Source organism: Bos javanicus, chromosome 12 (assembly GCF_032452875.1).
Source record: "Bos javanicus breed banteng chromosome 12, ARS-OSU_banteng_1.0, whole genome shotgun sequence".
Lineage (NCBI taxonomy): Eukaryota > Metazoa > Chordata > Mammalia > Artiodactyla > Bovidae > Bos > Bos javanicus.
In genome coordinates this window covers 28,376,220-28,400,633 of record NC_083879.1, presented here as the reverse complement: position 1 = coordinate 28,400,633, position 24,414 = coordinate 28,376,220, and the positions used below count along the sequence as shown (strand labels likewise).

Here is a 24,414-nt window from a genome sequence, read left to right as displayed (position 1 = left end):
CAGTTCTGTGAAAACTGCCATTGGTAATTTGATAGGGATCACATTGAATCTGTAGATTGCATTTGGTAGTATAGTCATTTTCACAATATTGATTCTTTCTACTCAGAAGCATGGAATATCTCTCGATCTGTTTATGTCATCTTTGATTTCTTTCACTAGCGTCTTACAGTTTTCTTTGTACAGTTCTTCTGTCCCCTTAGGTAGTTTATTCCTAGATATTTAGTTCTTTTGTTGCAATGGTGAATGGGATTGATTCCTTAAATTCTCTTTCTGATTTTTCATTGTTAGTATGTAGAAATTCAAGTGATTTCTGTGTATTAATTTTGTATCCTACAATTTTGCTAAATTCACTGATTTGCTCTAGTACTTTTCTGATATTATCTTTAGGGTTTTCTTTGTATTATGTCATCTGCAAACAGTGAGAGGTTTACTTCTTTTCCAGTGTGGATTCTTTTTATTTCTTTTTCTTCTCTGATTGCTGTAGCTAGGACTTCCAGAACTATGTTGAATAATAGTGGTGAAAGTGGAAGTGGGCACTCTTGTCTTGTTCCCGATGTTAGGGGGAATGCTTTCAGTTTTTCACCATTGAGAATAATGTTGGCTGTAGGCTTATCATACATGGCCTTTACTATGTTGAGGTAGGTTCCTTCTATGTCCATTTTTTGAAGAGTTTTAATCATAAATGGGTGCTGAATTTTATCAAAGGCTTTTTCTGCATGTATTGAGATTATCATATGATTCTTATCGTTTAATTCGTTAATATGGTATATCACATTGATTGATTTGCATATATTGAAGAACCCTTGCATTCCTGGCATAAAACCAACTTGATCATGGTGTATGAGCTTTTTGATGTGTTGCTGAATTCTGTTTGCTAAAATTTTGTTGAAGATTTTTGCATGTAAGTTCATCAGTGATATTGGCCTGTAGATTTTTTTATGTGTGTTGTCTTTGTCTGGTTTTGGTATCGGGGTGATGGTTGCTTTGTAGAATGAGTATGAAAGTGTTCCTTCCTCTAAATTTTTTGAAAGAGTTTTAGAAGGCAAGTATTAGCTCTTCTCTAAATGTTTGATAGATTCTCCTGTGAAGCCACCTGGTTCTGGGCTTTTGATTTTTGGGAGATTTTTGATCACAGCTTCAATTTCAGTGTTTGTGGTTGGGTAGTTCATAATTTTGATTTCCTCCTGGTTCAGTCTTGGAAGATTGATCTTTTCTAAGAATCTATTTCTTTCAGTTTATCCATTTTATTGCCGTGCTGCTGCTGCTGCTGCTAAGTCGTTTCAGTCGTGTCCGACTCTGTGCAACCCCATAGACGGCAGCCCACCAGGCTCCCCTGTCTCTGGGATTCTCCAGGCAAGACCACTGGAGTGGGTTGCCATTTCCTTCTCCAATACATGAAAGTGAAAAGTGAAAGTGAAGTTGCTCAGTTGTGTCCGACTCTTAGGGACCCCATGGACTGCAGCCTACCAGGGTCCTCCGTCCATGGAATTTTCCAGGCAAGAGTACTGGAGTGGGTTGCCATTGCCATATAGTTGTTCATAATAGTCTTATCATCCTTGGTATTTCTGCGTGGTTTCTTGTAACTGCTCGTTTTTCATTTCTAATTTTGTTGATTTGTTGATTTGATTCTTCTCTTTTTTTCTTGAGTCTGGTGAAAGGTTTGTCAATTTTGTTTATCTACTCAAAAACCAACTTTTAGTGTTATTAATCTGTAGTATTGTTTCTTTGATTTCTTTTTCATTTATTTCGGCTCTGATCTTTATGATTCCTTTTCTTCTACTAATTTTGGGGGTTTTTTTGTTGTTCTTTTTTTCCCAGTTGTTTTAAGTGTAAAATTAGGTTGTGTATTTAGATGTTTTTCTTGTTTCTTGAGGTAGAATTATATTGCTATAAACTTCCCTCTTAGAATTGCTTTTGCAGCATCCCACAGGTTTTGTATTGTTGTGTTTTCATTGTCATTTGTTTCTAGAAATTTCTTCATTTCCCTTTTGATTTCTTCAATAGCCTGTTGGTTATTTAGAAATGTGTTGTTTAATCTCCATGTGTTTATGTTTCTTACAGTTTTTTTCCTTGTAATTGATATGTAGTCTCATAGTGTTGTGATCGGAGAAGATGCTTGATACGATTTCAGTTTTCTTAAATTTACTGAGTTTTGATTTGTGACCCAAGATGTGGTCTATCCTGGAAAATGTTCCATGTGCACTTGAGAAGAAGGTGTGTTCTGTGTTTGAATGAAATGTCCTGAAGATATCAATGAGATCTATCTCATCTAATGTATCATATAAGACTTGTGTTTCCTTATTAGTTTTCTGTCTTGATGAGCTGTCCATTGGTGTGAGTGGGGTGTTAAAGTCTCCAGCTATTATTGTGTTACTGTCAACTTCTCCTTTTATGTCTGTTAGTGTTTGTTTTGTGTATTGAGGTGCTCCTGTGTTGGGTGCATAGATATTTACAATTGTTATGCCTTCCTCTTGGATTGATCCCTTGATCGTTATGTAGTGTCCTTCCTTATCTCTTCTAAAATTCTTTATTTTAAGGTCTGTTTTGTCTGATATGAGGATTGCTACTCCAGCTTTCTTTTGCTTCCCATTTGCACAGAATATGTTTTTCTATTCTCTCACTTTCAATCTATATGTGTCTTGAGGTCTAAAGTGGGTATCTTGTAGACAGCCTATATATGGGTCTTATTTTTTGTCCATTCAGCCAGTCTGTGTCTCCTGGTTGGAGCGTTTAATCCATTTACATTTAATTATTGATACATATGTTCTTATTGCCATTTTCTTAATTGTTTGGGGTTGGTTTTATAGATCTTTTTCTTCTCTTGTATTTCTTGACTATATAAGTCCCTTTAACGTTTGTTGTAAAACTGGTTTGGTGGTACTGAAGAACTTTTGGTGGTTTTGAAGAGCTTTCTACTGTTATGTCCAACCCATTTTTCTGTGATACTATTGGTATTTTCATTATCTGTTTGTAGGTGTTTACACTTTATGGATATTTACCATTTCTCTGTAACAAGAAATACAACGTTTCCATTCAATTGGTCACTTGTCTTTTTATTATATTTTATTGTTATCTTTTCTGCAACTGCTATTATTATTATGAATTATTTATCTCTGATTGTTTTTTAAACTGGAGCAGTGAGTTGGGCAAGGAGAATTCAGAAGTTAATTCCACTGTGAAATAAATATAAAATAGTTGAACTAAGAGAGCCTGCCTTATTCAGGACTTTAAGTTTGTATATAATGAAGTGATATGATACATCAGTGTTCTTCCAGGTAGCTAGATGACCTATTCCCTGCCTCTTTGATAACTGTGGTCAAGTGTTGCTTTACTAGAGTGATCTTCTGTAGGCATCACATGTAAAATTGTAACACAGTCACAAACTTACGCCTGTTCCCTATTGCTGTCCTCTTCTTCTTCTCCCCCCCTTTATAGGAGTTACCACAATTTAACATAACAGATGTTTTGCTAACTTAATGTGTTATCATTTGTCTTATCCCTAATATGCTGGTAGAATGAATGCACCAATTTGGGACTTTAAATAATGCCTGGCCTTATAGCAAGTACTCAATTTGTATTGGTTAAATGATCAAATTTCCCTTCATATAGATTGTTTGGGGATAGATTAAAAGATGAACTGGAAGAGGAAGAGACTTTGGAAAGAAGAAGCAAGTTAAGTCCCATTATGGTGGTCTTAGGTGTAAGGTAGCAAAAGCTTAGCTAAAGTAATAGCAATGATAATAAAATAGAAAAGGCTAATGGAAATGACATTAAAAAGAAGAAATGGGTTACCATTCTTGTTTGTATTTATAACTAATAAATAAAAAGGAAAAATTATTTGTATTTGTATTATATTTTAATATAGATGTTTATAAAGCAAAATTATAGATGATTGAAAATGAGTGAGTAGATGCTATGACTTTTGTTTCTTTGTTCTTACGAAACATTACTTTAAAAATACAAGCATTAAAGTATCTTGTGGAAGTCATAATGATTTTTCTGGTTTATTGTTTTTCTGTAATTTTTTTCTTTTTTTAGAGCTTTGCTTCCTGTTTTACATCACAAGTCTAAAAAAGGACCCCCCCGTCAAGCCAAATACGCTATTCATTGTATCCATGCAATATTTTCTAGTAAAGAAACCCAGTTTGCACAGATATTTGAGGTAAAAAGAGAAAAATTTTTTTGTTTCATGTTATTGTTAAAAAAATATGAATGAGTTTACAGAATGTTCATGTTTGGAGATGTATCATTTTGTAATTTTCCAAATTTGAATCAGTATAATCAATATTAATGATTGGTTAAAATTTGAAAATATCTCATGATTCAGCTTTTTAATGCTAGCTCTTTAGAAATCAAGCAGTTGTATAATAGTTTTGAAGTCACTTTATACATTTAGTATTAGGAAACTTTTTTCATTCATAAGTAATTACATATAAAATCATAGTTACTCATAGTAGGTAACAGGTGATTATTCTCTCAGTTTACAGATTTTGGAAGTTAGATTTCTATATATGAAATACTACTAAAGTGTGTGGGGTTTTATACATGAATAATAATTTATAATTAAAGTTAAATAAATCTGTACTTTAATGACTGATCTAATTTCATATTAGATTAAAATGTGCCTTTTCCTTTGCAGGTCATGTGATCCACACCCAAAGATCCTTGATAGTTGGTGCTCTCCAAAACACCCACTGCAGTTTAGGTCCGTGCCAGATATTTTGGACAGGAACAAGTATCAAGGACCTTTTGGTGTGGTCCAAATGTCTCTTGGAATGTTTTGGGCAGGACCAAATATGAACAAATATCAAGGACCTTTGTGTGTAGACCAAATGTCTTATTGGGTGTATTGGGACAGGACCAAATACCTACTGACTGTCTTTTCAGCATGTATTTTATTTTTTCTGTACTTTGAATTACCAGTACCCTTTCTAAGTATGGCAATTTCACTATAAGCTATTATAATCTAGTTTTAGCCTTCTTACTGCAAATAGAAGCTAAACAGAAAATTTATAAAAATCTTGTAGTTATAGTCTAGGAGCCTTGAATGAAGTCAAAACAATTTGGAAATTATGCTGAAACTAACCCACCATAAATACACAGACTTGCTGTCTATTTTAGAAGTATTTATGCTAATTTTGTCATATTTTCATGATTTATATTAAAGGCGGAGTAAAGGAGGAAGAAAAGTTTTCTGTATCTATTAAACAGCATCTTTGCTATAGATACTCAATCATAATATAGTTAAAAATTGAGGTGGAGGTAATATTCTATAGTATTTAATTTTTTAATAAGAGAATGACTTCAGTGGACTCATGTTGATTTCTAGAAAGCTTTTTTTTTTTCTTGAATAATCTTTTTGTTCCCTCCAATGATGAGGAGGAGGAAAATGCTGATAATAGCTTGACTTTATTGGTTACTTTTAATTTTAATATCTGTAACTTCATCTTTACAAGAACCTACCTGGTAATCCTTCTCCTATAACATAGAAGATTGGCTGGCTTTCTGAGAAAAGGTTTCACAGACACATCTAACCTTTATCAGATTACTGTTAACCCAGAGCTGCTGCTGCTGCTAAGTCGCTTCAGTCGTGTCCGACTCTTAGCGACCCCATGGACTGCAGCCCACCAGGCTCCTCTGTCCATGGGATTTTTCCAGGCAAGAGTTCTGGAGTGGGTTGCCATTGCCTTCTCTGATTAATCCAGAGACTGATCATTAATTTTGGTTTTTCAGAAATGATTTTAATATCTTATTGTGGAAAATTGTCACAATATAATAAATGAATTGGAAAAAAGTACACTATCAGTTATCTGTTTCTCATGTAAACAAGTTATCACTTAGATGTGCAATGGAGGTATTGAGGGAGTCATTGAGAACAGCAAGAAGTACTGTCATTACTTTTGATTAAGTGAAGCTTTTCATATTGCCACAATGTGTTGGAAAAGAACAGTTTTGTGTTGTTTTTTCAAGCCTAGAATGCTTGGTGTTCAGTATAGGAGAATACCTACACCTTTATCTCAACCCCATTTCCCCAGCTACCCAGTTTCTTTTCTCAGAGGCAGCCAGTGTTACCAGTTTCTACTGTACTTTTCAGGAGCTATTTTATTCTTATACAAGTAATATAAATACACAAAACACATCTTTTGTCCCCTTCCCCCTCTCTCATGCCAATGATAGTGTGCTATAGCCACTCTTCTGATTATCTTATTTTAAAAATTGAGCAATATGTTTTAGGTATCAACTTATGTGAGTAAATAAGCAGTCTCCTTCTGTTATAGCAAAATGATTATTAAAATAATATTTTTATTTTACTATAAGATTAATAAAATAGTTTTATTAGTTATAATACTTAATGTTTGATGCTATAAAAATCCACAAAAATGCTTGTAACTATCCATAATGAAAGCTTATTTTTTGCTCGTGATAAAAGTCCATTTGGGTGTTTTGATTGCATTCTATTCAGTGTTTTAGCCACGCAGACCCTTTTTGACTAGTGGCTTCTCTTTCCTGGTGGCTCACACAGTAAAGCATCTGTCTGTAATGTGGGAGACCTGGGTTCGATCCCTGGGTCAGGAAGATCCCCTGGAGAAGGAAATGGCAATCCACTCCAGTATTCTTGCCTGGAAAATTCCATGGACAGAGGAGCCTGGTGGGCTACAGTCTATGGGGTCGCAAAGAGTCAGATACGACTGAGTGACTTCACTGTCTTTCACTTTCACTTTTTCTCTTTGAGTCCCATTGGATCCTTTGTATTAAGCCACCAGTGAGTAAAGAGAGCGAAAATGTGGAGAAGATACACTGTTCATGTCTGCCTCAGTTCAGACATGGCATACCTTACTTTCATCCCCATTCTGGTAACCAGAACTTCTGACTGCACATAGAAAAGCATCCTTATGCCCAGAAAGTAGAATAGAAGTAGGCATTGGTGAGCCGAAGTGGCTACCCACTCCAGTTTCTTGCCTGGAGAATTCCATGGACTGAGGAACCTCATGGGCTACAGTCCATGCAGTCACAAAGAGTTGTACATGACTGAGAAACTTTCAGCAGTTGCTGACATATTTATATATGCAATCTAAAATATAATTTGGGAAAAACTGAAAGTACTTAAATATGATGCCTTCTAGTCAATAAAAGTTGTCAGTAAAAGTTAGGTGTAACTTGAACCACTGCTTATACCATGTATTGAACTTGTGTGGTTTTTAGCATTTGTAGATGAGACATATGACCAGTTTATTTGCATGTTTATGGAGTTTATAATTTTCCTTTCCTCATTTTCAGCCTCTGCATAAGAGCCTAGATCCGAGCAACCTGGAGCATCTCATCACACCACTGGTGACTATTGGTCACATTGCTCTCCTTGCACCAGATCAATTTGCTGCTCCTTTGAAGTCTTTGGTAGCTACTTTCATTGTGAAGGATCTTCTGATGAATGATCGGGTAATTTATGTTTTCTAGATGTGTATTCTTCATAATGCTATCTTCTAAAATTTTATGCAACAAAAAGAGAAGTGGAATGATGTAAATAGCACTTCAGTTTGGTTGATTTGTTTTTAGCTTTTCCCATCTTTTTACCATGCTGCATCTTCATTATAAGTGAAACAACATTGAAACATCTCTTTAGTTGAGCACAGGGCTATGACCTGGAATGCTTTCCTTGATAAATACAAGATACCACCGGATTCTGTCTCTTTCAACTTTATAGGGATGTAAGTTTTGTAATGGCATCTATTTTTTAAATATGTGAAGATTGACAGGTTAGTTTGCAGTATGGTTGTCATGATAGTAGTTGTTGCATTTTATACATACAATAGAGAATTAAAAGATCCCTGAGGGAAAATACTGGGGAAAAATATAGTGATTTTCTGTCTTCATTGTGTGAATATTTGGGGCAGGGTATGTTTGGGTGTCTTGGAGAATTGACCCCTACAGTCATGTGGAGTTTTATGCATGTGTTTGTGTATTATTAGATATACATATATGTAAAAAAAATACTGTAAAACTAGGATTTTAAGAATGGTAAATGAGCGTTGGTTTCAGATTAAAGTTACCAGCTGCATTAGCCCCTATCAAAAGTAGGCGTGTTCTATGATGCTTTGAGGCAAGCATTGACTTCTCTCTGGCTGTGAAAGTTCTAGAATGCATCTTCTTCCAATAGGAGATTGTTTTCTGTGTTAAAAATCAGTTTAGCATAGCCGCCTTAATTAATAATCTAAGCTGGATGTTCTGGATAACTTGCTGCAACTTCAGCATCAGGACTTGCTGCTCCACCTTGTATCATAGAGATGGCTTCTTAAGTATTAGGAACCAATCTCTGCTGGCCTGAGATTTTCCTTCCGGAGCCTCCTTAGCTCTCTTAGTCTTTACAGAATTGAAGAGAGTTGCTCTGGATCAGGCTTTGGCTTAAGGGAATGTTAGGCTGGTTTGATCTCCCCTCCAGTCCATTAAACTTTCTCCGTATCAGCAGTAAGTGTGTTTTGCTTTCTTGTCATTCACATTTTCTCTGGAGAAGCACTTTTAATTTCCTTCAAGAACTTATCCTTCACATTCATAACTTGGCGCAAGAGGTTTAATTTTCAGCTGATAGTAGCTTTTGACATGCCTTCATCACTAGGCTTTATCATTTCTAGCTTTTGATATGAAGTTGAGAGATGTGCAGTGCTTCCTTTCACTTAAACATGTACAGTCCATGATAGGTTTGCTAATTTTCCCAATTTCTGTGTTGTTGTATCTTAGGGAATAGGGTGGCCTGAGGAGAGAGGGAGAGATGGGGAAAAGGCCAGTCCATAGAGCAGTCAGAACACACACGTTTACTGATTAAGTTCATTGTGTTAAAGAGTGTGATTCATGGCACCTCAAAACAGTTACAGTAGTACCATTAAAGATCTCTAGTCACTTATCACCATAACAAATGTAAATAGTGAAATCATTTGGAATACTGCAAGAATTATGAAAATGTGACAGATATGAAGTGAGCAAATGTTGTTGGAAAAATAGCACTGATAGATACTTGACACGAACCTTCAATTTGTAGAAAACACAGCATTTGTGAAGCCTATTGAGACAGTTCTTGTGTGTATAGAAAAAGTATGTTAGACAGTTGGATTACAGTAAAAATTTGTATATTTAGAGTGTGTAATTAGAACTACAGTAAGATAGGAAAGAGAATATGAAACAGAAATAGTATTTGAAGTGATAATGCCAGAAAATTTTTCAAAATTTATGAAAGACATCAAAGCTATACATTCAAACTCCAAGTAGGATCAGTATAACACAAAGCTCACTAGATACATCATAGTAAAACTAGAACCAATCAAAAGCCTTCCAGGGAATAAGACTGTCACCTGACTTTGAGAAAAGATTAGAAAATGGAAGATAATGGAATAATAACTTCAAATTATTGAGTGGAAGAAAAGTACCAATCTGGAATTCTAAACCTGGAGAAAATACCCTTTAAAAAGGGAATGCAACATAAACACATTTTCAGACAAAAACTGAGAGAATGAGAGAAAATATTTGCAAATCATGTATCTAATATGTCCATATTGTATAAATCACACGTATAGCTCAATAGCAGAAAAAGAGTTTGATTAAAAAATAGGCAGAAGCAACATTTTTCCAAAGAACGCAAACAAGTCATCAGTAATTGTATGAAAAGTGCTCAACATCGGTAATCACCAGAGAGATGCAAATCAAAACCACAAAAAGATAGGACTTCATTTCTCTTAGAATGACTAATATAAAATAGATAATAAGTGTTGGTGAAGATGTGAAGAGAAAGAACCCTTTTGCACTGTTGGTGTGAATATAAATAGATACAGCCACCATGAAAAACAGTATGGAGAATCTTCCAAAAATTAAAAATAGGAAAAAAAAAATAAATAGAAGCACCACATGATCCAGTAATAAATACTTCAGAGTATTTATCTGAAGGGAATGAGAACACTAATTCAAAAAGATCTCTGCACCCCCATGTTCAATGCAGCATTACTTATAGCAGTCAAGACATGGAAGCAACCCAAGTGTCCATCTAATGGATGAATGGACAGAGAAAAAAGTGGTGTATATATACAATGTAATATTGATCAGTCATTAAAAAGAAGGAAAAAGTCCTGCTATTTGTGACAGCATGGATGAACCTTGAGGGCATTATGCTAAGTTAAATAGAAAAAGATGAATACCATGTGATGTTCCTTACATGCAGTATCAAATTTTTAAAAACCCCAAATAACAGCAACAAAAACTCTCAAACTTATAGATACAGAGATCCAGTGGTAGTTTTCAGAGGCTAGGGATGAAGGATGTGTGAATTGGGTAAAGGAATTCTAAAGGTACAGACTTCCAGTTAGAAAATAAGTCAAGGAATGTCATGTACAGCATGGTGACTATCATCATTAATACTGCCTCATATATCTGAAAGTTTCTGCTGAGAGTAGGTCTGAAAGTGTCTCATCATAGGAAAAAAATTGTAGCTGTGTTGTGATGGGTAATCACTAGACTTACTGTGGTGATCATTTCACAATATATGTAAATACTGAATCATTATACCTGTAGAACTGATTTGTCATATGCCAATTATATCCTTTTAAAAAAAGAGAATTATTAATTTGAAAAAAGTGAAAAATGAACCTGCAGAATGGGAGAAAATATTTGAAAAATCATAAAATCTGATAAGAGGCTTAAAACTCAACAACGAGACAAACAGCCCAATTTTTTTAAATGGGCGAAAGACCTGAATAGTCATTACTATTAATAGTTATTATAGCTTTTTCGTTTATATTTTTGTATTAAGGTTTGTTCATTGTTTTTCTAGACATGATGCTATTGCACACTTAATAGACCATATTATCGTGTAAACATAACGTTTTGTACACTGGAAAACCAGGACATTGTGTAGCTTGCTTTATTGCAATACTTGCTTTATTGTGGTTGCTTGGAACCATACCTGCAGTATCTCCGAGGTATACCTGTTTCTGCTTGCTCATGCTTCATTTTTGCTTTCTTCTGACCCATCTTTGAATTTACTCATCCTCTCTTCAGATTTGTTGAGTCTTATGTTAAACCCATAAAATTGAATTCTTAATTGCAATGTTTATATATTTTTTCCTGTAATTTCCTTAGAGTTTTTAAATAAAATTTTTAGTTCCCTGCCAGAATTCTTTTTCTTACCATTTAATCTTTCAGCACCTCTAATTATGTTAAAATTTATGTGAGTTAGTCTCAATATCTGTATCTCCAGTGGCTCTTTTTCTCTGTCTGGTTTTCGCTTGATTGTTGGTCAGGTCTTACCTTGCACACATTATTGTTGATTGAGCTGCACGCTTTGTGTATGAAAAGTTATAGAGATAATTGGAAGCTGTGGATAATTTTATAATTCTTCCAAAGAAGATTTATTTTTGCTTCTGTGATAGGCAGTTGAGCTGCTCTGAAATAATTTTCATTCAATCAAGAATGCAGTGATTGGAAGCTGGGCTTCAGTTTTTGAGAGGCTGATTGTTTTTCTGATCACTTTTATGTTTAGGGTGTTTTTATTTGGGATCCACCCAAAACTCAAGGTTGTTTAGCAAGTCAGTCAGTTCAGTTGCTCAGTCATGTCCGACTCTTTGCGACCCCATGAACTGCAGCATGCCAGACTTCCCTGTCCATCACCAACTCCTGGAGTCCACCCAAACCCATGTCCATTGAGTCGGTGATGCCATCCAACCATCTCGTCCTCTGTCGTTCCCTTCTCCTCCTGCCCTCAATCTTTCTCAGCATCAGGGTCTTTTCCAGCGAGTCAGCTCTTCGCATCACATGGCCAAAGGATTGGAGTTTCAGCTTCAACATCAGTCCTGCCAGTGAACACCCAGGACTGATCTCTTAGGATGAACTGGTTGGATCTCCTTGTAGTCCAAGGGACTCTCAAGAGTCTTCTCCCACACCACAGTTCAAAAGCATCAGTTCTTCGGTGCTCAGCTTTCTTTATAGTCCAACTCTCACATCCATACATGATCACAGAAAAAACCATAGCTTTGACTAGACAGACCTTTGTTGACAAAGTAATGTCTGTGCTTTTTAATATGCAGTCTAGGTAGGAGCAAGCGTCTTTTAATTTCATGGCTGCAGTCACCATCTGCAGTGATTTTGGAGCCCAGAAAAATAAAGTCTGACATTGTTTCCACTGTTAACCCATCTATTTGCCATGAAGTGATGGGACTGGATGCCATGATCTTCGTTTTCTGAATGTTGAGCTTTAAGCCAACTTTTTCACTCTCCTCTCACTTTCATCAAGAGGCTTTTGAGTTCCTCTTCACTTTCTGCCATAAGGGTGGTGTCATCTGCATATCTGAGGTTATTGATATTTCTCCCGACAATCTTGATTCCACCTTGTGCTTCTTCCAGCCCAGCGTTTCTCATGATGTACTCTGCATATAAGTTAAATAAGCAGGGTGATGATACACAGCCTTGATGTACTCCTTTCCCAATTTGGAACCAGTCTGTTCTTCCATGTCCAGTTCTAACTGTTGCTTCCTGACCTGCATACAGGTTTCTCAAGAGGCAGGTCAGGTGGTCTGGTATTCCCATCTCTTTCAGAATTTTCCACAGTTTGTTGTGATCCACACAGTCAAAGACTCTACTCTTTATTGGACTCAGAATTCCATTTTCTCTTTCCTTCTAGCTCTGTGACAGTGATGCAAAACATTGCTCAACCTTTAAACCTCTTTCACTTTCAGAATCAGCCATCATTTATATATCAGAAAAGCAATTTTAGTGCCAGGCTCACATCTCAGTTATTCTCTTTTCAATACCCAAGAACTGTTAGCATCTGGTGATGTTACTCTCCTAACTTTTCTGTTTTTTTCCTGCCCCAGCTAACCACAAAGCACCATTTAACTGTATATTTATCTCAAAACAATGTACCTGTGTAGTTTTGCTTGTTCCTAAGGTTTATGATATATATATATATCAATATATGGTATATAGTGACTTGCTGTTATCATTATGGATTTGTTTCTTAGAATAACCCTTGATGTTGAATCTAGCTGTAGTTCATTCATTCATTGCTCTTTATTATATCATTGTGTGAAGTATATCTCATTTTCTTAATGGACACATGGTATATTTCCATTTCTTTCTTGTTTTAAACAGTGCTCCTGTGATTTTTTTTTTTCTTCTTTATAGAACCTTCCGATGCATATGAGTACAAATTTCTCCAGGTTACATTCACAAGAGTGGTATACTTATGACCATCAGTCTATACATTTAATTTTTCAATTTATTGCTGAAGTATTTTTCAGACTAGTTGTAAAACCTTATTTTCCTTTCAGCAGCATATGACATTATTGTCAAATTACTTAATTTTTGTCCGTCTAATTAATATAAAGTAATATCTCTTAATTTGCATTTCCCTGATTACTAAGAATGTTTATGTCTAGTCATCATTCATGTTGCCTCTTTCCTGAAATTCCTCTTGATGTCTTGCCTTTTTTTCTTTCTTGAGTTGTTTATGTTTTTCTCACAGGTAATCTTTACACACATATTTTTTTCAGGTACATGTTAAAGTGTGTTCATAAAATGTATAAAATCCTATTTATGGTGTGTCTTTCTATTCCCTTCATAGTGTCCTTTGAACAAAAGTTATTAATTTTAATGTAACTAAATTTATCATTCTTTTATCTTGTAGTTAGTGCTTTTTATATCTTAAGAAATTATTTCCTATGCCATTGTCATAAAAATAGTCTCTCATACGTTGTTTTAAAAGTTTTAAGGTTTTCTTTTCACACATAAAAATTTTAATCCATCTGGTTTTGATTTTTTTTGCTTTTGTTGTATGCTGTGACTCAAGAACTCCATTTCTTTCTGTTCTCCATTAGGAGAACCAACTTTCCCAGCATAATTTCTAGAGTGTTCTCTCCTTCCAATCATCTGCAGTGCTATCATTCTTATACAGCCTGTATTTTTTCCCACTGCTTAGTTTGCTCATCTACAATGTGTCTTTAATTAAAATTTTGTAGTTTTCTCTGTAAGCAGATTTAAATATTTCTCTTATACAGCTTTGTTAGGTATTTCAGTTTTAAGAATAATTTTGTTGGTGGTGAATTTGGGCAGTTATTTTATAGTTTTTAATCTTATTATCTTGTGCTAAACTCTTTTTCACTTTTCATCATAATTATGAGAAAGGCTCATTTTGATTGTTTCCTTATCCATAAATATTTTATTGCTACATATTTTCTTATATTTCTACATGTATTTTCTGTACTTACTTTTTTTCATCTCAACTTAATCTATCAGTTTTTGAAAGAGGTATATTCAAGTGTTCTGTTGTAATGATGAAGTTTTTAATCTTTTTTTAAAAAATCATTTTTGTTTATTTGACATTATCCTGCTAGTTTTACAGATGTTCATAATTTTGTATCTTATAAGATTAAAGAAAAATATGTCAGTAAACTTTTTATTAAAATATTAGTATCCCATTTAACTCCATACCCCGTTTATATGCTTTTTCATCTTGACTAGTATATTTGTCCATTAGTTTTAGATTTTTTGTGTGTTTGTTTTTAGTTTTATTGCATCTTTTTTTTTTTTTTTTTAATTTTTGAACCTGTCTGTTTATTGATCTTGTGAAAAGAAAGTGAAAGTGAAGTCGCTCAGTCGTGTCCGACTCTTTGCGACCCCATGGACTGTAGCCTGCCAGGCTCCTCTGTCCATGGGATTTTCCAGGCAATAGTACTGGAGTGGATGGCCATTTCCTTCTCCAGGGGATCTTCCCAACCCAGGGAAGATCTTACGATGTTTTTTATTTTCTATTTGTAATAATTTATGCTGATTGAATTTTCTTGTGAATTAAATATTTATGTGGAAGGCATCTTTGAATAATTCTTTCAAACTGGCTTGTAGTTTGAAAGATTTCTGAAAATATTTTTCTCCCTATTCTTAAATATTAGAATTTTATTTTTCAACTCTCTTGGCTGTGGAAAATTCAGAACATTGTTTTTTGGCATGTGGTCTTGCCACCAAGAAATCTGAAGTTGATCTGGTTCTTGTTTTTTTTGGTAGGTTCCTCTATGGGAGCTTTGGGATTTGGGGGGATGTTCTTGGTTCAGAAATTTCGTCAGTATGTTTCTAATGAGATTCTTTTTTTCATTATTTCCACTTCATGCTTTGAAGGTGCTTCTCTCCTGAAGACTTGGTCCTTAAACTATTTGTAAATAGCTCTGTGTGTCTGGGGAACTTGCCTTCTGTATTGGAACTACCTATCCTGTTGCTAGAAGGTCATCTGAGGTGCTCTTTGACAAATTTCTGTTTCCAACTAGAAATTGCGCATGTCAGGTTGAGGTGAAAATGAGATCTCCTGTGTTCCAAGATTGGGTTCAGCTCTTTGATCACCTTACTTATTCCCTGGCTGCTAGTGTAAATTCACATCTCTTAATACTTTCAGTTTATCATCTCCATATTACTCTATGATTGTTCTAAAAAGATGACTTTTTGGAGGGTGTTTTCTGTGTTTTTCTGGAGATGTCAATCCTCTAGCTCTGTTTTTTTGTTTGTTTTCTTTTTGCTGTATATTTTCTGTTTTTTGAAATTTTTCTATGGTTTTGGTTTTGTTTTCTGGGCTTCCCTGGTGGCTCAGACGGCAAACAGTACACAATGCAGGAGACCTGGGTTTGATCCCTGGGTCAGGAGGATCCCCTGGAGAAGGGAATGGCTACCCACTCCAGGATACTTGCCTGGAGAATTCCTTGGACAGAGGATCCTGGCCGGCTACAATCTTTGGGGTCACAAAGAGTTGGACATGACTGACTAACACTGACTTTTTTGCTTCCCAGCCCAGCTACCGGGGTAAGAGGGATGGGTGTGGGGTGGGGTGTGTGGGTGTGAGTGTGTGTTGCCTTTAAGTAGGAAGATACTGATGTATGTTTTCTGTTACTTCAGATGCAAGCCTTTATATTTGTTCCCTGCTCAAGACTTTTTGCAGCTACCTTTCCCCTTGTTTATGAACTATAGCTGACCATTGAGCAAAATCAAAGTTAAAGCTGCCAACCCTTTGTGTTGTGGAAAAATCTTTTTACAGTTTATAGTCAGCTCTCTGTATGTGGTTCCTTGGACGTTTGTGATTCAGTCAAACATAGATTGTATATAGTGTATTACTGTAGTATGTATTCACTTAAAATCTACATGTTGGTGGACCTGCACAGTTCAAACTTGTCTTATTCAAGGCTCATCTGTATCCTTTTTGGCTCCATTGATTTTTATCCTATTCCTTGCTGGCTGCCTTAAATAAATGAAACATTAGTCTTAAAGGGGGTTAAGCAAGGAAGTGTACATAAGTTGTTAAAGTCAGTCCTGTCTCATACTTGCAAAGAACCAACTGGAGCTGGAAGCATAAGGTTCATTTTGGTGCTAGTGAAGACAGGTCTTTCAAACTTTTTGCGTAAGTAACAGAAAACATAGTCATATATAATGACTGTTGCTGTAGAAGGTAAAGATTTCATTCATTCTCTATATATTAATTACATATGAGAATTTGTATCTTAAAGTCCTTAATTTTTGTTTAGCTTCCAGGAAAAAAGACAACTAAGCTTTGGGTTCCAGATGAAGAGGTTTCACCTGAAACAATGGTCAAAGTGAGTGACATGCACAGATCTGCTGATTTTAATCTACTTACCCTATTATTATTATATTATAGGTGTTAATAGTTCCTGTTATAAAGATATGGCTATTGAAGTAATTCAAGTTTTTATGTTTATTCTATGACATCCTTTGGGCCATGAGAGTATAGGGTGATACTGAGAAACCTGAGACTTTGGGGAGCTGCACATAATCTAGTTTGGAAAATAAAGAGAGTGAAAACTCCTTCCATGTTACTTTTTCTTAGATATCAATATTTTAATGGCAGAAGACAATGCTGGCTTTAAGTACCTTCTCTTTTCAGTAAAGATGGTCATCCAGGTTTTAAGACTGTTCATCAGGGCTTCCCAGGTGGCACTAGTGGTAAAGAATCAGCCTACCAATGCAAGAGAAAGAATCTGCCTGTCAGTGCTGGAGACGAGGGTTCGATCCCTGGGTCAGGAACATACCCTGGAGGAGGAAATGGCAACCCGTTTCCAGTATTCTTGCCTGGGAAATCCCATGGACAGAGGAGCCTGGCAGGCAACAGCCCATACAGTCACAAAAGAGTTGGACATAACTGAGCATGCACGCACATCTTTTCCATGGGATTTGATAAACATTTTTGTTTAAAAAAATTCAACCTGTAATTTCTTGAGTTAGAAGTTGTATATAAAAGATTGCTTATCGCTTCTGTAGGAGTATTACCTCTCTAAAACCGTATGTAGTCTGTAATATAGACCTCAGTCTATATTACAAGGTGTGAAGGCCAAGAACAAATACATTAAATATTGTTTTTCTAATTATACTTTCTTATAAATAATTTTGTTGTATATTTATGTTTCATACTGTGAACTACTTTTTCACATTATTGCAGTTTCAGATTCTGATACTGTTTCTCCAGACCTGTAGAGCAGTCTTCCTTTAGCATCAATGAATGATGCTGGAAACTTTTGAGTTCAAGTGTGAACCAGTTTTCTCTGCATTGGTCTCAAGCAGCAGTTTTGTGTAGTTGGACAACACTGTATTAGAAGGCAGGCTGCCTGCACTTAAGTTCATGGTTATGAAGTGGCCAAGGAAGAGAATCTGAAGAGTGTAAGCCACATACCATAGTCTGAAACCCATTTAGCTCTGAAGCTTCAGATCTATAAAAAGTAAGGTAATATGTAAAAAAGAGAAAATGTGTTGTACCACTTCAGAAAGGGTTGTTCCAAATATTAGAGGCAGTAACAGGTATTAAAGTACTGATATTGATAGTAAGTACTGCATAATTATGAAAAATGCAGTACAAATGTAAGGTGGTATAAACTCTTAGACACAAAAGATGAAATATGGTTTGCATTTGGGAACTTTATGGATTAGGGAAGTTAACATGATTTTACTGTGGATTCTAAAGGGTAGAGTGTTGAGAAACATTTTTTAAAAAGCAGGAAGAACCAGTTTTTAGATAAATCATTCGTCAATTACCAGGAGGTGGAACGTGAGACATTTTTAAAACATTCAGTTATCTTCACACATGCAAATAAAAATAATTTTTTCTTTCCTATTCTTAAAACGCATCTATTAAAAAGATTTCTTCATTCTTTCTCAAAGCTAATGTAGAGTTTCTTTGAACAGTAGCAATGTTGTGTCAATTTGTATTTTAAATAGATTCAGGCTATTAAAATGATGGTTCGATGGCTACTTGGAATGAAAAATAATCACAGTAAATCAGGAACTTCTACTTTAAGATTGCTTACAACAATATTGCACAGTGATGGAGACTTGACAGAACAAGGGAAAATTAGGTATGTAAATACAGCTCCAGCATTCTTTGGATTACACAATATGTTAACATCTGATGTAATTTTTGAATGATGGTTTCTTTTTAAACAAAATAATACAGATTTGTAGATATGCATATACTTTTATTGTAATAGGCTTTTGTATAGTGGTTATTTCAAAATGACAGTCCCATGTCTAGTGCAGATTACTGCTGAATGCTTTTAAGTATTTTTAACAGTAGATGTTTACTTTTTTCTAATACCTTATATGAAACTGTTAATGTACCAATCAGTAACTGGTGTTTTACATTCTTGTTAATATTTAAATACAAAAGAACAGACCAAATAGAAAACAGCTTATCTGAATCTGTTTCCAGAAGTATTGTTGTTGTTGTTTAGTTTTGCTAAGTCGTGTTTGACTCTTTGCGACCCCATGGACTCCAGCACACCAGACTCCTCTGTCCGCCGCTGTCTCCTGGAGTTTGCTCAGACTCATGTCCATTGAGTTGGTGATTCTATCTAATCATCTCATCCCCTGCTCCTTTTGATATCAGTCTTTGCCAACATCAGTGTCTTTTGCAATGGAATTGGCTCTCTGGAAGTAAAAATATATGCATACGTGGAAAATACACTTGACACAAAGTATTAAAAATACATATACTTTTTGTTTGTGTTTTGTTTGAAAGATGTATAGTCTAGTGATTGAAAACATGAACTCTGGATTCCAGATTCAAATCCTGGGACCACATCTTAGCAGCTTGGTACCTTTCAGCAAGTTACTGTAACTGCTCTGTACCTCAGTTTCCTCAGCTATAAAACAGAGATGATGATTAATGCCTATCTCATCTAGCTATTATGGTAATCAAAAAAGGTAGTATATTTAATGTATTTAAAACACTGCCCAGCAAATAGTAATTAGATATATTGATGGTAGTGGTTATGTCAGAATTAGCTAAAATTTAGAAGTTTGTCCTCTGTGAAAATACAGGTACCATTTATAACATCTTATTGGTAGTTAAAAATATAAGAGTAACTTCCCCCACCTTTTATATATATATGTGTGTGTGTGTACACATCTAGCTTAAAGTCTTTAGGACCAAATATAAATGGTAATTGTCAGCTGCTTAATACTTTGCCATCTTTGCTTCATTTCTTATATGTTTTGCGCATACGGTACTTTTTGCATAGAATATTAGCATTAACACATTCTTCTCAAACAGATCAAATAAAAAGAAAGTTCTGTAAGGTATTCCACATGTATAACTCATTTATTACCTTTTCAGTAAAATTAGTTGTCTCTACCTTCTACTCTTATAATTCATGTTAGCATCCAAGAGTTACATAATAATTAGAAAAATTTCCTTAGTATTGATACATTTTGTCTCAAATTTACTAATTACATTATTTATGTGCATACTTAGGTCTCATGCCACCTGTTTTTATTCATAGTATTCTTTAACATAATCACATGTGTTCTTGAATTCTGTGTGTGTGAATTACATTGGATCTGTCTGCATTTTTTAAAAAAATTTAATGAAGTACAGTTGATTTACAATAATGTGTCAATTTCTGCTGTGCATCAAAGCGATTCAGTTAAATACACACACACACACACATGCCTTTTCATATTCTTTTGCGTTGTAGTTTGTCACAGGATGTTGAAAATAGTTCCCTGTGCTATACAGTAGGGCCTTGTTGTTTCTCCATCCTACAGCTGAAAGTTTGCCTCTGCTAATCCCGAACTCCCACTCCTTTTCTCCTCTACACCTCCTCCCCCTTGGCAACCACATGTCTTTTTTCTATTTCTGTGAGTGAGTTTTTGCTTTGTAGATTTGTGATTTGTGTCACATTTTAAATTCCACATATAAGTGATATCATATGGTATTTGTCTTTCTCTTTCTGACTTTGCTTAGTATGGTAATCTCTAGGTCCATTCATGTCGCAAATGGCAGAATTTCATCTTTTTGATGGCTAAGTAATATTCCACTGTATACACGTACCATATCTTCTTTGTCCATTCATCTGTCGGTGGACATTTACACTGTTTCCATGTCTTAGCTATTGCAAATAGTGAACATAGGGGTGCATTTATCTTTTTAAGGTTAGTTTTGTCTTGATGTATGCCCAGGAGTGGAATTGCTGGAACTTTGTTTTTAGTTTTTTGAAGAACCTCCATATTGTTTTCCATAGTGGCTGCACTGATCTACATTCCTACGAACAGTGTAAGAACAGTGTCCTTACACAGTGAAGGAACTTTTCTTCACACCCTCTCCAGCATTTGTTGTTTGTATACTTTTTAATGATGACTATTCTGACTGGTGTGAGGTGGTACATCATTGTAGTTTTGATTTGCATTTCTCTAGTAATCAGCAATATTGAGCATCTTTTCATGTACCTCTTGGCCATCTGTATGTCTCCTTTGGAGAGATGTATATTTAGATTTTTTATTTTTTGATTGGCTTGCTTGTTGTTGAGTTTTATGAGCTGTTTCTGTATTTTGGAAAGAAAGCTGTTATTTGTCACATCATTTGCAGATATTTTCTGCCTATCCCTAGGTTGTCTTTTCATTTTGTTTGTGGTTTCCTTTGCTGCAAAAGCTTGTAAGTTTAATGAGGTCCCATTTGTTTATTTTTGCTTTTATTTCTATTGCCTTGGGAGCCTGACCTGTGAACAATTGTGTGATTTATGTCAGAATATTTAGGCTTTCTTCTGTGAGTTTTATCGTGTCGTTTTGTTTTTAAGTCTTTAAGGCATTTTGAGTTTATTTTTGTGTATGGTGTGAGAGTGTGTTCTTACTTGATTGACTTACATGCAGTTGTCCATCTTTCCCAGCACCACTTGATGAAGAGATTGTCTTTTCCTCATTGAATATTCTTGCTTCCTTTGTCAAAGATTAATTGTTCACAGGTTTGTGGATTTATTCTGGGCTCTCTGTTCTGTTCTATTGATCCACTTGTCTGTTTTTGTGCCAATAATATACTGTTTTGATTATGGTAGCTTTTTTGTATTGTCTGAAGTCTGGAGGACAATGCCTCCTGCTTTATACTTTTCCTCAGGATTACCTGACAATTCTGAATCTTTTTTGGTTCCGTTTACCTTTTAGGATTATTTGTTTTAATTCTGTGAAAAGTCTCATGGGTAATTTGATAGGTGTAACCTTAAATCTGTAGATTGCTTTGAATAGTATGGCCATTTTAATAACAGTATTAACTCAATTCAACAGATGGGATGTTTTTCCATTTCTCTGAATCATCTTCAGTTTTATTAATATTTTGTATTTCTCAACATATAAGTCTTTCATTTCCTTGGTCAGATTTATTCCTAAGTATTTTATTTTGGTGGTACAGTTTTAAAAGGGATTGTTTGTTTACACTCACTTTCTGATATTTTACTGTTGCTGTAAAGAGATGCAGCCTGTTTCTGTATATTAATCTCGTCTCCTTCTACCTTGCTGAATTCATTTATCAGTTCTAGTAGTTTCTGTGTGGAGTCTTTAGAGTTTTCTATGTCGTATCATCTGCATATAATAATAATTTTTACCTCTTCTCTACCAATTTGAATACCTTTTATTTCCTACTCTGCTTTAGCTGGGACTTCCAATACTGTGTTGAAGTGAAGTGGTGACAGTGGGCATCCTTTTTTTCCAGAGTATACTGGGAAGGCTTTCAAGTTCTTACTGTTGAATATTATATGGGCTGTGGGTTCATCATAAATAGCTTTTATTATGTTGAGCTATGTTCTCTCTGTACTTATTTTCATAAGGGTTTTGTATCATGAATGAATGTTGACTTTTATCAATTCTGTATCTACTGACATGATCATGTGGTTTTAATCCTTTCTTTTGTTGATGTGGTGTATCACATTAATTGATTTGCATGATTTGAACTGTCTTTGTGACCCTGGGGTGAATCTAGCTTGGTTGTGGTGTATGACCTTTTTTATGTGTTGAATTCAGGTTGCTGATACTTTAAGAACTTTTGTGTTTATTCATCAAAGATATTGACCTGTAATTTGCTTTTTTGATGGTGTCTTTGTCTGGTTTCGGTAACTTCATTGCCAGACTTCAGGGTGATGGTGACTTCATAGAATGTCTCTGGGAGTGTTTTCTTCCTATTCACTCTTTTGGAAGAGTTTAAGAAGTTCTTTTTTGTATGTTTTATAGAATTCCCCAGTGAAGCCATCTGGTCTTGAAGTTTTGTTTGTAGGCAGTGTTTTTGGTTTGGTTTTCTTAATTAGAGATTCTGTATCATTTCTAGTGATTGGTCTGGTTATCTGTTTCTTCTTGCTTTTTAGTGGGCTGTATGTTTCTAAAAAGTCGTCCTTTTCTTCTAGGTTCATAGTATTGTTCATAGTAATTCTCTTTCAGTTTCCTTGTATTTCTGCAGTTTGAGTTGTGATTTCTCCTCTTTCATTTCTTATTTTGTTTATTTGAGTCTTGTCTTCTTGCTGAGCCCGGTCAGAGGTTTGTCAATTTTTGTTTGCCGTGTCAAAGAATCAGCTCTTGGTTTTATTGATTTTTTTTTTTTTTTGGTATTGTTTTTAAATCTCTGTTTTATTTATTTCCTCTCTGATCTTTATTATTTCCTTCCATCTGCTGACTTTAGGTTTGTGATTTGATGGTTTTCTTTTGTATTATTCTTGTATTCTCTTCTTTTTGATTTTTGTTAATCTGTTGTTATGTTTTTGATTTGTGCCTGCCCTAGTTTTCAAATATATTAAACCTGTTCATATACCTACTTGCTTTAGATTTAGGTAATCGTACAAACTGAAACACATTCTAGGAAAAGACAAATCTATATTTTTTTACTCTCCTCTCCCACATTTTATAATTTTGTTGTCCTTGTACATCCTCATAGTGACACTTTTGCTGTTCGTTTTGGTAATCACTGGCTTCACAGTAATTTTATTTTTTTGAAGAATTTGTGTACTTATTTCAGTGATTTACTTTCCAATTGTGATTTTCTCTTTCTTATAGATTCTTGCATCTTTTCTACTTAGAAAGGACCTTTCAATATTTCCTTTAAGATAGGTTTAGTATTGTATTCTTTAAGTTACTGTTTTTCTGAGAAATTCTTTATTTCTCCTTCTATTCTATAGGATAGTCTTGCTGGGTACAGTATCTTGGGTTGCAGATTTTTCACTTTTGGACTTTGAATATATCTTGCTACTTCCTTATGGCGTGCAGTGTTTCTGTAGAGAAATGAGCTGATAGCCTTTTGGGGGTTCCCTTGTAGTTAACTTTTCTTCTCTTGCTGCCTTTAAAATCTCTCTTTAACATTTGCCACTTTTATTATAATGTGTCTTGGTATAATCTGTTTGGATTTATCTTGTGAAGGGCACTTTGTGCTTCCTCTATTTGGATATCTGTTTCTTTCTTTAGGCCTGGTAAGTTTTCAGCCATAATTTCTTCAAGGACGTGTTCATTCCCCTTTCTTTTTTTTCTTCCAGAATCCCTATCATACATAGATTTGAATGCTTCATATTATCCCATAGGTCTCTTATATTGCCTTTTTTTAGGGGGTGGTTGTCTGCTGATCTACTTGGGTAATTTCCATTTTTCATTTTTCCATTTAAATAAATGGAAATTATTCCTTCTGCTGTCCATAGCCTTTAGTTCAGCTTTGGTCTCTTCTAATGAATTCTCTGTTTTTTTCCTTGGCCCCTGCTTATAGTTTCCAATTCCTTTTCACAATAATCTGCATCTGTATCAGTGGCCTTTCTTAATTCCTGTAGTATTTTCATTCATTTTCTCCATTTTGAATTCAGTGTCTGTTAGACTGAAGAAGTCTGTTTCATTGTTCTTTCAAAAGGGGAATTCTCTCTATTAACGGAGAGCGCTTTTTCTGCTTCTTTATTTTACTTTTATTTCTTTTGCTCTGTGAGTCTAGAGCAGTTACCTGCTGTGGTCTTTGAGGGCTGTTTTTCTGTGGGGGTGACCCTGTGTAGCCTGTGTGAGTTTAATATTTTTTGGTGTGAGGGCTGTTTTTTAGTATGGATGCCTGCAGCCTGTTTCTTCCGTGTATGCTGGCCATTATCCCCTTGATAGGAGCGGTGACAGATGTTGTAG

At 35.0% G+C, this 24,414-nt stretch overlaps 1 protein-coding gene across 6 annotated transcripts in view; it reads left to right on the top strand.

Annotated features, from left to right (window-relative positions):
- The window catches only part of PDS5B (PDS5 cohesin associated factor B), a 192,376-nt gene that overhangs the window by 129,030 nt on the left and 38,932 nt on the right, over positions 1 to 24,414 (top strand). For all 6 annotated transcript variants that reach the window (XM_061434810.1, XM_061434809.1, XM_061434808.1 and 3 more), the window contains exons 20-23: positions 4,039 to 4,162; positions 7,279 to 7,437; positions 16,533 to 16,601; positions 18,235 to 18,371. In XM_061434810.1, the coding sequence (XP_061290794.1) occupies positions 4,039 to 4,162; positions 7,279 to 7,437; positions 16,533 to 16,601; positions 18,235 to 18,371 (489 nt within the window). The remainder of the gene's footprint in view (positions 1 to 4,038; positions 4,163 to 7,278; positions 7,438 to 16,532; positions 16,602 to 18,234; positions 18,372 to 24,414) is intronic.